The sequence below is a fragment of the Dermacentor andersoni genome, chromosome 11, assembly GCF_023375885.2.
Source record: "Dermacentor andersoni chromosome 11, qqDerAnde1_hic_scaffold, whole genome shotgun sequence".
NCBI classification, from domain to species: Eukaryota; Metazoa; Arthropoda; class Arachnida; order Ixodida; family Ixodidae; genus Dermacentor; species Dermacentor andersoni.
Genome location: NC_092824.1, coordinates 122,438,404 through 122,450,666, shown reverse-complemented (window position 1 = coordinate 122,450,666; position 12,263 = coordinate 122,438,404). Strand labels below are relative to the sequence as shown.

Sequence of the window (12,263 nt, the reverse complement as noted above, 5' to 3'; positions counted from 1 at the left end):
GTGTCGCAAGTGTAGTGTTCAGCTTTTCCTTCGTCCTTGTCTGTTTTGCACAGTTAGTTTCAGAAACATGAGGGGTTCTTGTTTCCGAAATTTCATAAGTTCTTATGCATTGACTTAGTGGTGCTGCAAAGCTGTCCGAATTATCAAGCATTTCCCAAAAATTGGACGTCCTGGAAATTGGTCGTTGGCTGTACTTTGGCAACTTCTCCACAGGACAACATGGCGTCAAAGATGATTCGTTACGATTCCTCTCTGTTACTTGAGCCAGCGTTAGCGCGCCTTTCGGTTCCCTTTCAATAAAATTACAGCTAATTTTCTCTGATAGAAGAACAAATTCCCAGAGTATTTCCACACTATTCAAAATACCCGAGAATTCCCAGCTTTCCCGGTTTGTAGACACCCTGTTCTTTACCTTAGTCAAGGCAGAGACAATTACCTCAGCGTGAATCGATCAATCTTTATACACATCCAGTATGCACCAAGTTCCAATAAGCAAGCAACACAGCCTGCATCGGAGGCACAAAGCGCCCATCCTTGGCATCGATTGGGACTTGAACGCACATCTGACACTGGTGTCAATAGAACCGGCGCAACAGTCAACTTGTTCACTCATTTGCACATGCTGATGGTTCTGATTTCGACATAGGTTTGCCCGATTTCCACTTGGTGCTATAAACAGTTGCTACGATTGCTTCAAAAGTGTTTTCTTGCTGAAGTCAGACAACAGCCTCTCGGAGTAATTGGCTGGCGGGACAGCAAGCGGCGCACATCACCAGCAGATATGGGCACCATTTTGCCTTTGAGAAACACATAAAACGTGCGACAGCCTTGGGTGTGCGAAAACTTTGAAACGGCTAACTATAAATACAATAAATTACGACTAGCTGACTGGTGAATGTTACATATCGTTTCAAAAAAAGTGCCGTAACAAAAAAAAAATAATGTTTTGTATTTTCCACATAAGAAAATGGAAACAAAACCACAGGACTATTTCCAGCAGCGGCGAAAGAGGCGCACTTTGGTTCCGCAGCCTTCGCTTCATAGCCATGAAATGTTTTCCACAGTTCATTGCAGCAAGGGTCATGACCTCTAGCCTGCTAATCATGTGAAACATCAGAGTCACCACGGTTATATTCGACAAAGCTGCAGACAACGTTCAGGTACTCATGACCATCACTAAAGCGGGTGCATGAGTGGGCTCATCATCATCCTTGCCGTTATACTCGACAAAGCTGAGGACAATGCTTAGGTACTTGTGACCATCGCTAAAGTGGCTGCACGTACGGGCCCATTAGCGTCCTTGCCATCGCCTACTGGACCACTGTTGATGACTTCCACCTTTCATGTTAGCGTAAAATGTTCGTATGTCTATGTACAAGTAGTCGGCTTGCCTAGTCCCCCAAGTCTGTCACTCCAGTAACTGTTTTCATACACTAGCCAAAATGCACACATGGGCGGGCTTTTACATTGGGTAAGAAATCATACGCACACATCACACAAGCAGTGAAGAAAACGTAACATATGTGACACTGACGACACAGTGAATATTCATATGGGAGAAACCAGAAACAGAAAAGCAAAAGCGCTATGTTTAATGATAGTCTGACTTGCTTTTTTGTAACACACGCAAACACGAGATTAACATGCACCACCACACAACATAAGCACTTCGCACGGCTGTACGGTTAATCAGTGTCCACGTTGCGGAATCACACTTGCTCAATCGGTGGTGTACGAATTGCACCCCCAGCAACAGCTATTTTGGATCCGATCTCAAAGACCATGTATGTGTGTACTTCAGGCGATGAGGATAGCTATAGAGGCTTGTTGGTACGGTATATCTTATTTCGTTGTAGCGCAAGCTGAACAAGGACAACAGAAAGGCACATCTGACACACACAGCACTAACTTTCAACAATAGATTTATTTACCCTTCTCGTCGCTTATATACACACTCGAAACGTCATACAGCACGTGTAAAATTTTTTAAAATGTAAATATGAACAAAGAAATAAACTGGGAATCACATATAAGCAGTTTTTTGACTCGCATATTCATAGACATGTACACGTTCAGCGAGAACAAAGATAATTGAGCTCTTTTGAGGATAATGAAATGGAAGGTTACTGACACACGAGTTCTTAGATATGTTGACGACTTTTTAGTTCTTATTGACTGTACATTCGCTTGTTTTACTAATGAATGTGCTCCCATTTTTACCGCTATTTGTGACTGTCTTAACCCACTAGAAGTGACCTTTGAAATGCCATGTGACGGGAGGATTAGATTTCTTGACATCAAGTTTGTGCTCACTGGTAACAAAAACTGCTCGTGTTACGAACCTAGGGCAAGTAAGCCAGTTTTGCCATTTCATTCCGCGCATACAAAGCTTGTGAGGAGGGGAATCACTAAGATGTGTTTCAGCAAAGCACTGAAGAAACCATGCCAACACCTAACGCACGATAGCATCGGACGGCAAGCCTCGCTGGTTACCCAAGCCACGTGCTTGTGTCAGTTGCAGAAGGACTGCTTAAGAAGGCACAGCACAGCAGTTCGGAGCAGGTGCATGGTTCAAGCACCGACATGAACAAAAAAAAGGTTGCTGTCATCCTCTCCATACACGGGTTCTCCCATAGATTAAAGAAGATTGCTGGAAGGAGCGGCATCAACATTGTATTTTCGGCGCCTAATAAATTGATCAGCATGTGTAGAAACACAAGACCAGAAAGAACCGCACTTACCGCATGCAAAAAAGAACATAAAAACAAATTAATTGATTGCATCGCGCGTGTGGTATACCGCATTCCTCTCGGGTGTGGACGATCCTGCATCGGTCAAGCAGGCAGATGCATAAATGACAGGCAGCTGAGGCTACAAGAACACAATGGCAAAGTAAATAACTTGGCCGCTGACGGCTTTCTTGCCATCCATTGCCAGAGATTCAAATCAAACGGCAAAAAATCACAAAAAAGTCGATTTTCGGAAAAGTGCATTTTCGCTACGTTTATACATTCAAGAATCCCTCCACGACATCTAGAAGCTAAATTTAATGGGAAAATAATAAAAATTGCGCTTAAAGGGGCCAGGGTGAACGCGAAATCATCAAAATTTGGACAAAAATGTTCAAACTTCGCGCCGTCGCAATTTGCGAACGCGTTGGCAGATGGCCGCCATCTTGCGCTTGTTTTGAAGCTGTTTTCTTTGTGCGCATTTTGCGCCAGTTCAAAATGGCGGCGGTGAAGGGAAACCGACGCTATCGCGTCATTTCTGAAGGATGCGTCCGTGCCGCCGATTGGCCAAAGCGCGCCTCGCTCCTATTGGTCCGGCGCTCTTTGACGCGCGCTCGACCGCTCTCACGTTTCGCTACGTTTGTTTATCTCTGGTTTCATCGCGCCGCTGTCTACGTTTGTTCAGCCGCTTGCTTCGCGACGACGTTTGATAAGGTGCTGATTTCGCTGCCCGGATGGCTGGAAAAGATCGTCGTCTCAAGGCTACTACGCGTCAAGCGGCTGTGGAATGCGTGACGGAAGGCAGCTAGGCCTGTCATACTCGCGGAGTTGCCGGTTGCTGGTCTGCCTGGACATTCTACCGGATCGAGTTCCGAGCTGCAAACTGGCATGTCGGGCACGTCTAGCGTCAACGCTTCGTCCGCCCACGCCACGCGTGTTGGCACAGATTGTGCAGGCACCGTTTCCTTCCCGATTGAAGAAAGTAGCGAGCGCGCAGCGAGCGCCGGAAAACGTGCCTGGCGTCGCAGTCTGCAATGGAATGAAAGTTCAAGCTACTGGGAGAGAGGACGTCAACGACAGTGGAACTGAATTTGCAATGGTGGATTTATCCGTCGTACGAGAGTTCCTTGGACTCGTGCTGTGTCCCGGGTGCGGCTAGAAAGTGGTGATGCTTTCAAGGACCCCGCCAAGGAGTACGGGCTCTCAGCAATGTTCTGACAATGTTCTGTCGTCACAATGCTGCGAGAGCAAAGGGACAGCCTGAACCTAGGCACCACTACAACTTGCCAGAACATGTGGCAGAAGCAATGCTGCCTGTATATACGCGGCTATCTGAAAAAACCTGCTCCAAAGATACCAGCGAGGCAAGACACAGAATTCGAATGAGAGCCTTCACTCAGTGATTTGGAGTGTCTCAAAGGAACAGCATGCATCTCTCTTTGCCGTGCAAGCTGCTGTTGCGGAAGCTGTCCTACGCTTCAACACTGGGACACTGGCTTGCGTCCACTGCAATTCTACAGCAGCTACACATGAATATTCCTGGCACTGCATCTCGGCAAGCAAAGGAGAAAGACAGCCATCGAAGTTCCAACTCCAGCACGAAGCCTCTTTGAGCGCAAGGAAGCTGGCCAAAAAGCGGCATAAAGATAGGATGCATCCAGATTATGCCCCTGGTGAATTTCCTTGAGATTTTATTGGTATGTTCTCAATAAAGATGTTGCAGAATGTTTTTCCTTGATTTCTCAAAACAACAATTCTGACAGAATTCCAATTTGGAGGTAAAATAGCTTCTGTCCTATTTCAGCTATCGGCATAATTTTTTTTTGCCAGAAAGAGAAATGTATGCCGTAAGCAATATGCACCTTTTCAAAGCAGTACTCTTTTCAAAAATTTTTTGAAATGGGTCACATGCTTGACATGTCAAGATGGCATTTTTTTCTCACAACTTTGATGAGCTCTAACTTTTGCTCAGATTAGCCTAGAACATTGATTAATACCTTATTGCGCTCCCTGAAGATTCTAGATAGTCTTTATACGCAAATTACTATGTTAAGGTTTTCTGTTTAGATGCTAATTTTCCTCCAAACAAAGGACCCAGCTTATACAATGCTTCAAGAGTATATCAGAAACTACTTATCCTATGGCAAAATTAATTATATTTTTAGAATCTGCATATTAAAATACACAAAGTGTGAAAATTTCGTTCAGATCTGTCCACAAATAAAAAGTAGTATTGCAAGTGTAGCCTCCCCCCATAAAGAAAAAGTCATCATGAGTAGAAGCAGGTGTGAGATGACACACTGGATGATAGAAGCTAGACACATATCAACATTCGGCGACACATCATGCGGCAGTAAACCTCCCATTTCATTATCCTCAAAAGAGCTCAATTATCTTTGTTCGTGCTAATGTGTACATGTCTGCGAATATGAGAGTAAAAAAACTGCTTACGTGTGGTTCCCAGTTTATTTTTTTTTGTTCATATTTACCGAACAAAAAAATTTACACATGCTGCACGATGTTTCGAGGGTGTACATATAGCGACGAGAACGGTAAATAAATCTCTTGTTGAAAGTTAGCACTGTGTGTGTCAGATGTGCCTTTCTGTTGTCCTTGTTCAGCTTGTGCTACAACAAAATAAGATGTACTGCAGGGCCACCATATTTCCGACACTGGCTCCGAGACATGCAAAGCCAGGAACGTGTTGCAGCATTCCGGCCTTGGAAGCCACAACCGAAAACTATGAATTATCTGGATGGTACAGGCACGCTTTCCAATTTATCCAGTCTAATTTGAACTGCAAATTACAGGACTGCATAAATTCCATGAATTATTCGAATTTTAAAATAACTGGATGTCGAATTATCGAGGTTATACTGTACTTGCCTATCAGCCAAGTGAAGCATGGTGTCCTCACTGAAAAAACACAGCAAGCTCGTTACGTTGACACTTGCGTCACGCAAGGTACAACCTAGCACAGCACACACCGAGCTCAGTGGCTAAGAGCCCAGCACTGGCACTGACACACGACCAGCTCATTAGGAGAGCCCGCTCCCATTCCAGTACGGCCAATGCCTGTCACAAGCGCAGTAAAGCGCACTGCCAAATTCTGTGGCTGCCAAGCTGAACATTTCCAGTTTAATACCCAGTCAGGATGGCCACATCACAAATGAAGTGAAACATAGAAGCACTGACTTACACGCAGACATCTCATTGTATGCCATCATGGGCATCCAACACCTCCTCCCATGGCAATACCCACAGCGCTGCTGAAAATGCCCAGGGTGGCTTCAACTAGTTTATTTTTAGAGTGGTCCCATGCAGATTTTCACTTGCATCCTTTGTACCAAGCAGTGTGGCAATACTCCCCTTTAAATAATGCAGTCAATGCATAACATTTGGAACTATGAAGAGCTTCGAATAAAGCGATTATTTAAATAAAGCTGTTTCATAAAAAAGGTTTACTGCACAATATCTGGCAGACCATTAGGCCCAGAGAAAGCCACTAACCAGAAGTTGGCCTTGTTGAGTTGCTCCATGTAGAGGCAGGTGTCCGAGAAGGGAGCAATGTGCAGGTCCCCACGTGTGGGGAACATTTTACCTGCACAGGAGACTGCTGTCAAATCTAGGTGAACAGCGGGGAGGGGGAAAGCTGCCAACCTTGGGGCTTCAGCCACTTCTTGGCGTGAAGGTAGGTCTCCAGCATGCGTTCATTGAACAGCATATAACCCATGGGCTCCGACACGATCACATCCACAAGCTCGGGCAGCGTGATCTCTTCTATCTTGCCCGGTATCACCACCACCTTGTCGGACACCTTGTTATGGTACACCAGGCACTGCGGAACACGGCACACACATTCAAATAACTTCTGACATTACCACCCACCATGAAAAGCTAAATGTTTGCATTACATGTCTAATAATACAACTTGCAGCTCAACACTATTCATATTCCCATCCCTAAGCACTCCATCTCCCCCTCCGACAAATAATAAAAGCATCGTACAGTCAAACCCCGTTATATCAAAGTTGCAAAAGAAATGCCTATGAGTTCGGTATAACTTGAGCCAAGAATTTAAAAATAAAAGCTGCATCAGAAGCGAACTGAACCAAACGCGTACTATTCGCAATAGCCTATGGAGCAGCTGAACCGCAACCTTCCGCATTCGTGGAAAAGCGCCAGACTAGTGCGAGTGCACCAATCACATCGAAGGATGTGGGCAAAGGATCGTCGTTGCTTTCCTCATTCTGCCCGCTTTCACTTGTGTTCAGTATGATGTTGGCAATGTAGTTTTCGTTTATGGACTCTCCTATGGTCACGACACCACCATCTGCACTCACAAACTTGACCGTTGACCTGTCAACGGCTTCCAAATGTGACAGCTCAACCCAAACTTAGACAATACTGGCAATGGCTTCGTCACACTCATAAGCATTTTCAGAGTCATCATCAAGCATACGGAATCAGGCACATCTGAAACAGTTTCGGATGAACCACTTGTACACGGCCGCCTCGACGTTATGGCTGTACGTACGTGTTGTCCGCCACAGGCACCAGGTTGTTTGTCCGCTTAAGCCCTAATCTCCCCCTAGTTTTTCAAAATCGTGCCGAAAGACTTTTTACCGTGCTCGACTCGATTTAAGATTTTGAGCTCTAGAGGAAAAGGCAAATTCAGTGCGCTTTGTGCCAGCCATCACAGCAACACCCGACGGAAGTACCCGACTCACAGCATTAAAGAAAGGATATGCACACGACAGACGACTAGTATTGTTGCGTGGCAAGATACCACCCAAAGGGTGCAATTTTGTTTAAGAGTGCACAGCAACATTTTGAAATATGGTAGAAATCACCAATAGAAATTCTCATTTGCAAAGTTACAACTTTGGAATTTTATAACATCATCCAAACTACAAACATTAAAATGCAAACACGCTATTTGAACATTAAGGAACATACCTGCTTAATTTGAGCTCTTTTGGTGCAAGTACACTTTTTGCAAGTTGCATCTTATATTTATAATATACAAGTTATTGCAACTTGTTTTGGACTGACTAAGCAAAAAAACTAATTGCATATTTGTGTTCAGCACACAAGATTGAATATTCCCAACAATTTCATGTGTCTAGAGTCAAACTATGTTTTTTCCGGAACCCATGTCCGCCTTAAAAACTACTCAGTGTGCAGCCCTCAAGTTCTGTCTAACTGGCTTGCTGAGCCAAACATTGAGCAGCTGCTCAGGGTATCTATCAAGTTGGCATTTCCAAATTCTCCAGTTTTCCAGGTTTTCCCCCGAGTGCCTTTGCAAAATTTCCTGAGTGACACAGAACTTTGTTTTATGTCAAAGCGGGCTGACACCATGTTGCCGAACGCTGTCGCTCTCTAAGTAAACATGTTAAAAAATAAAAAAACGACTTAATCCAGTTTTTATAATAAGGAGTAGTGAGAATTTCATTCAGTAGGAAAACAGAAAGGGGAGGGGGGGCTAGTGAAATACTCAGCAAAGAAAATACCTTAAATAAAAGATAAAACCTATTGAGGATCGAGTCGAAAGTTCTCAAATACAAATAAAAAGGAGATGTATACAGAAGGAAATATTTACGAATATGAGCTATTTCCATCGATTGATTACAAACTCATTCGTATGATGTCCCAACTTTATCACAAGTGAGATTCTTTCTCAACGGCTGTTAAGTCACCTTCAACTGTCCAGACATACTCTCAGCCCATGCACAACACCTCAGTGTTGCGTTTCGCTGCTCGAAAGAGCTTACTTTAGTTTCGATGAGGGACACCTGCATCTCTGCATTAGCCAACACTTTGTTTTTAGAGCTCAAGCTCCCTCAAAACAGCAGCAGCATGCTTCCTTTCTCATTCATTCCTCAATGCGTAGGTCCTTTCTGTTCTCGTCCTCATTCCGACACACATTCACTTCACGAACCATTTGAACCATCCTCTCAGTTGCACAGTCAACGTACGATTTTTAGTACTCCCTAAGGGCCGCGAAAACATCCGAAAAATCAGGCAGTTCGACAAAATGAATGCATGTTTTTTACTGCCTTTAAGGGCTGAAATTGCCACAAGCATATCAGAAAACGTTCTGAATGCCTGCCAGTGCACTTATTAGGCATATTGGTGCTCGTACTGTGACTAAAGATTAAAAATTAAATTATGGGGTTTTACGTGCCAAAACGACTTTCTGATTATGAGGCACGCCGTAGTGGAGGACTCCGGAAATTTCGACCATCTGGGGTTCTTTAACGTGCACCTAAGTACACAGGTGTTTTCGCAATTCGCCCCCATCAAAATGCGGCCACTGTGGCCGGGATTCGATCCCGCAACCTTGTGCAGCAGCCTAACAGTCTTAGTATAAAAAACAGTTCTGTACTGAGAAACATTACAGGATGAAGAGAAATGTGCTGCTGGTATGCTAGGAGAAAATGTCGCTTTTTTTTTTTCAGATTCAGCTTCCCAACACTCCCCGTAGGATGTGGAGGACAGTCAGCCTTTCCATGCACCTACCACAGGTTGGAGGTTCATTTTCAGTGAGTAGAAAATTATGGGTGCCAAATGTGTCTTATTCTGAGATGACAGGATAGGACATCTGTTCGGCGTGATTTTGTTGCGAAGGGCCAGAAACGTAACAGTGGCTTTATCCCGTGGAGCTTATTATTTGTTTAGGACAACATTCATTTGGGCTAGATGGTGCATACTTGAATCAGGAAGGAACAGCCCCAACTAAGACGATCACGAGAGGGAGAACGACACAGGACAAGCGCCAACTTCATCTATCTTTATTCACCGAAAATCAGCAAATATAAAGAAAATCACAGACATGCGCACAATGACCATCATGCATCATCTGCCAAACCGTTCTAGATAGGGCATTTCGCTTTTGAAGAGGGTTTTATCATGAGCATGCCGAGCTCCCTGTATGTTATCGCAGATAGCCCAGACCACAAGCATGCTTATGGACCCACACAAGCTCGCATTCGCGCGCCCATACATGCACAGACAGTGCGGCACGGCCCACACACCTCAAAATGCAGCACGATCTCGGTGAACAGCTCCTCTCTGTTATCGCGCGCTTGTTTTCCTTATTGTTGTCATTTCCTTGTAGCGGCACACGCAACAAGCATCCCCCGTTGCCTTTCTCCAACGACGGACGTTTTTCTCATCAATGCTGAAGCCCTGCCCTGCTTGAACGTTTGAAGATGCCTCTGCAGCTGGCACAACTTTTTGTTTGAAACAGGCACTATAGTGGCATCGCCTGTTTGGCGCCCTTACGATAAAGCCACGCTATGGGCTACGCCGCACGCCAATACGACACAGGTCAAAATAGCGACGTCGCTCGTGTACTTCAGTTGGCTACTGATGTGGCTAATAAAGGCTACGATACTGACTTTTCTAGATGACGCTAGCTATAATAGTAAACTAGAAATATTCTAGTTCACTATGCTAGCTATGCACCATGTTTATAATTTTACATTACAACCCAGTGCAATTTTTAAAATACTTGAATCTATGCCGACCCTAGATTCAATCGGTCTAGATTGGAATAAATATGGTATCTAAGAGGTCTGCACTCGCTAAGTTTGCACTCCGTGCTTCGTGCTCTGGGAGTGGAGCTGTGCCTTGTTCGACACCAGCATCAGCTGAGCAGTCGAACAAAGCGACATCCGCAAGTCATCAACAATTACTCCTTGAAGCTGGAAAACATGGCACGGAAAGCCGATCACACAGGTTCTCGATTCACTACGCACAGCAGAAATGCAAAGAAAGCTACTGCCCGACGTTGGGTGCCAAAATGTTACCTCACTCATCTCCCCAGGTGACGTCGGTAATTTGCCCAAAAGAGGGGCTTTACGATATGGCAGCGTGTGGCACTAGACCAACTGCACATTCGAGCACAGAAAAAAAAAATGCCTGGCCGGCTGTTGTACATGTCGAGCTCTCTCTCCCATGAACAGGACACGTCCAGGACAGTTAATTCATTTACTGCCAGGAACACTACGCCATAAAGTACAACACTGCACTTAAACCCACGGAGCACGCTCTGGTGGAGAAACGCAGGTGCGACACCATATCACAAAATCGTTCGTACACGCAGGCTGAGATGCTAACGCAAACACTACCTAACGCTTTCCACCATCGACTCTGGTTATCAACTGTATGAACACGAAGAATGTGAAGCACCGAGCATTTGCGACAACCGCAAGGGCAGGACATAAAGTCACTCTGCAATCACACAAGCCAGCAAATCATGTGAGTGTCTTAAGGGGCGATGCGGCTTTCGCATGGCGAAAAATGACCGAAAAACCGATTTTTCAAAATCACATTTTCAGTTTTTATAACCCTTTCTCTACCCGATTCCAAAATATCTTCCCTAAAAACCGCTTATAAGTGCTTTAAAAAGATTGTTGTATCAGCCACAGAACGAGAAGTTTTGCGGAAATCGCAAAAAGGCAGTGTTTTTCAAGCCATGATATATCCGTAACGGTGCAACCGAGCGCCGCCATCTTGGTCGCATCAGAAAGAGCATTTCTTCAACTTTAAATCTGCCGCCTTCCCGGCCTCCTCCGAGCGAAAACAAACGCAGAAAAAGCAACAGTTTCGAGGTCTCGCGGAGGTTCCTGATTAGCGGCGCGCGCCAGGTGACAGCGGTGCACGGCCCCGTTGGTCTCCGGAGTGGTTGCCCCTAGCAACGGAGGGCAAAGTGCCGCGCATCGTTTGCTCTTCCCGCAGCTACGTTCTCTATCGCCCATACACGAGCCTCTCCATAGTTTCGGTAGTGGCTCCGAAGCTCCGTGGCGTAGTTTCGCGTTGGATCTCAGCTGTGATCATGGATTGGCGACGGCGCAAGAAATACAAAACTTCGTATCAATTCTACGCTTGCCATAACCCGGCACTTCCTTAAAGAATAATGTGTGTGTGGACAAGCTAAACCTCTCTAGTATTTGCCAAAATGAATATTTCGCGCTCAGCACATAGTTATTGTACTCTGCAAGGCCCCGATGTTTAGCCACTGTCATCATTATCACATTACCGTACGCATCGAGCGGCACACGCAGCTAAAACGTTTTCAGTCATCGCGGTAGGTTGGTATGGAACGGTAATACCGTACCGTATACCGCATTTACCGTAACGTAATACGGTACTGCTAAAACTCTCTAATAACTCATGAAGTAGAGGACTCTCGAAATCTTGCAAGCTGTCGCTGAGTAGCTGGCGCATTCAGTGCGACAGCTGAGATGATCGTCAGTCTCCCAACTCCTCCGTGTGGAGAAGTTGCTGCAAATGGCTGAGTTCCGAAACCGTTTTGCGCATCAGAACAATGGTCTTGAAATGGTCGTATGGTTGGGTCGCGTGTAGAAGGCTCAACACGTCATCGAATTCGCCCGCAACTTCAGATGGTACTGTAAAAACTACATGAAGGTATTTCGCGCACTGTGCAGTGATGCGGCGCAAGTCGAAGAGTGCTTCTTCCACTTGAGTAAACCATACTGCCGGATTCTTTGGCCAAAATGGCAGGAG

General features: G+C 45.2%; 1 protein-coding gene across 6 annotated transcripts in view; it reads right to left on the bottom strand.

Annotated features, from left to right (window-relative positions):
- Art4 (arginine methyltransferase 4) overlaps positions 1–12,263 on the bottom strand; it is a 178,020-nt gene that overhangs the window by 97,738 nt on the left and 68,019 nt on the right. For all 6 annotated transcript variants that reach the window (XM_055075537.2, XM_055075536.2, XM_055075538.2 and 3 more), the window contains exons 6-7: positions 6,390–6,567; positions 6,240–6,330 (exon numbers count right to left, since the gene is read on the bottom strand). In XM_055075537.2, coding sequence (XP_054931512.1) covers positions 6,240–6,330; positions 6,390–6,567 — 269 coding nt within the window. The remainder of the gene's footprint in view (positions 1–6,239; positions 6,331–6,389; positions 6,568–12,263) is intronic.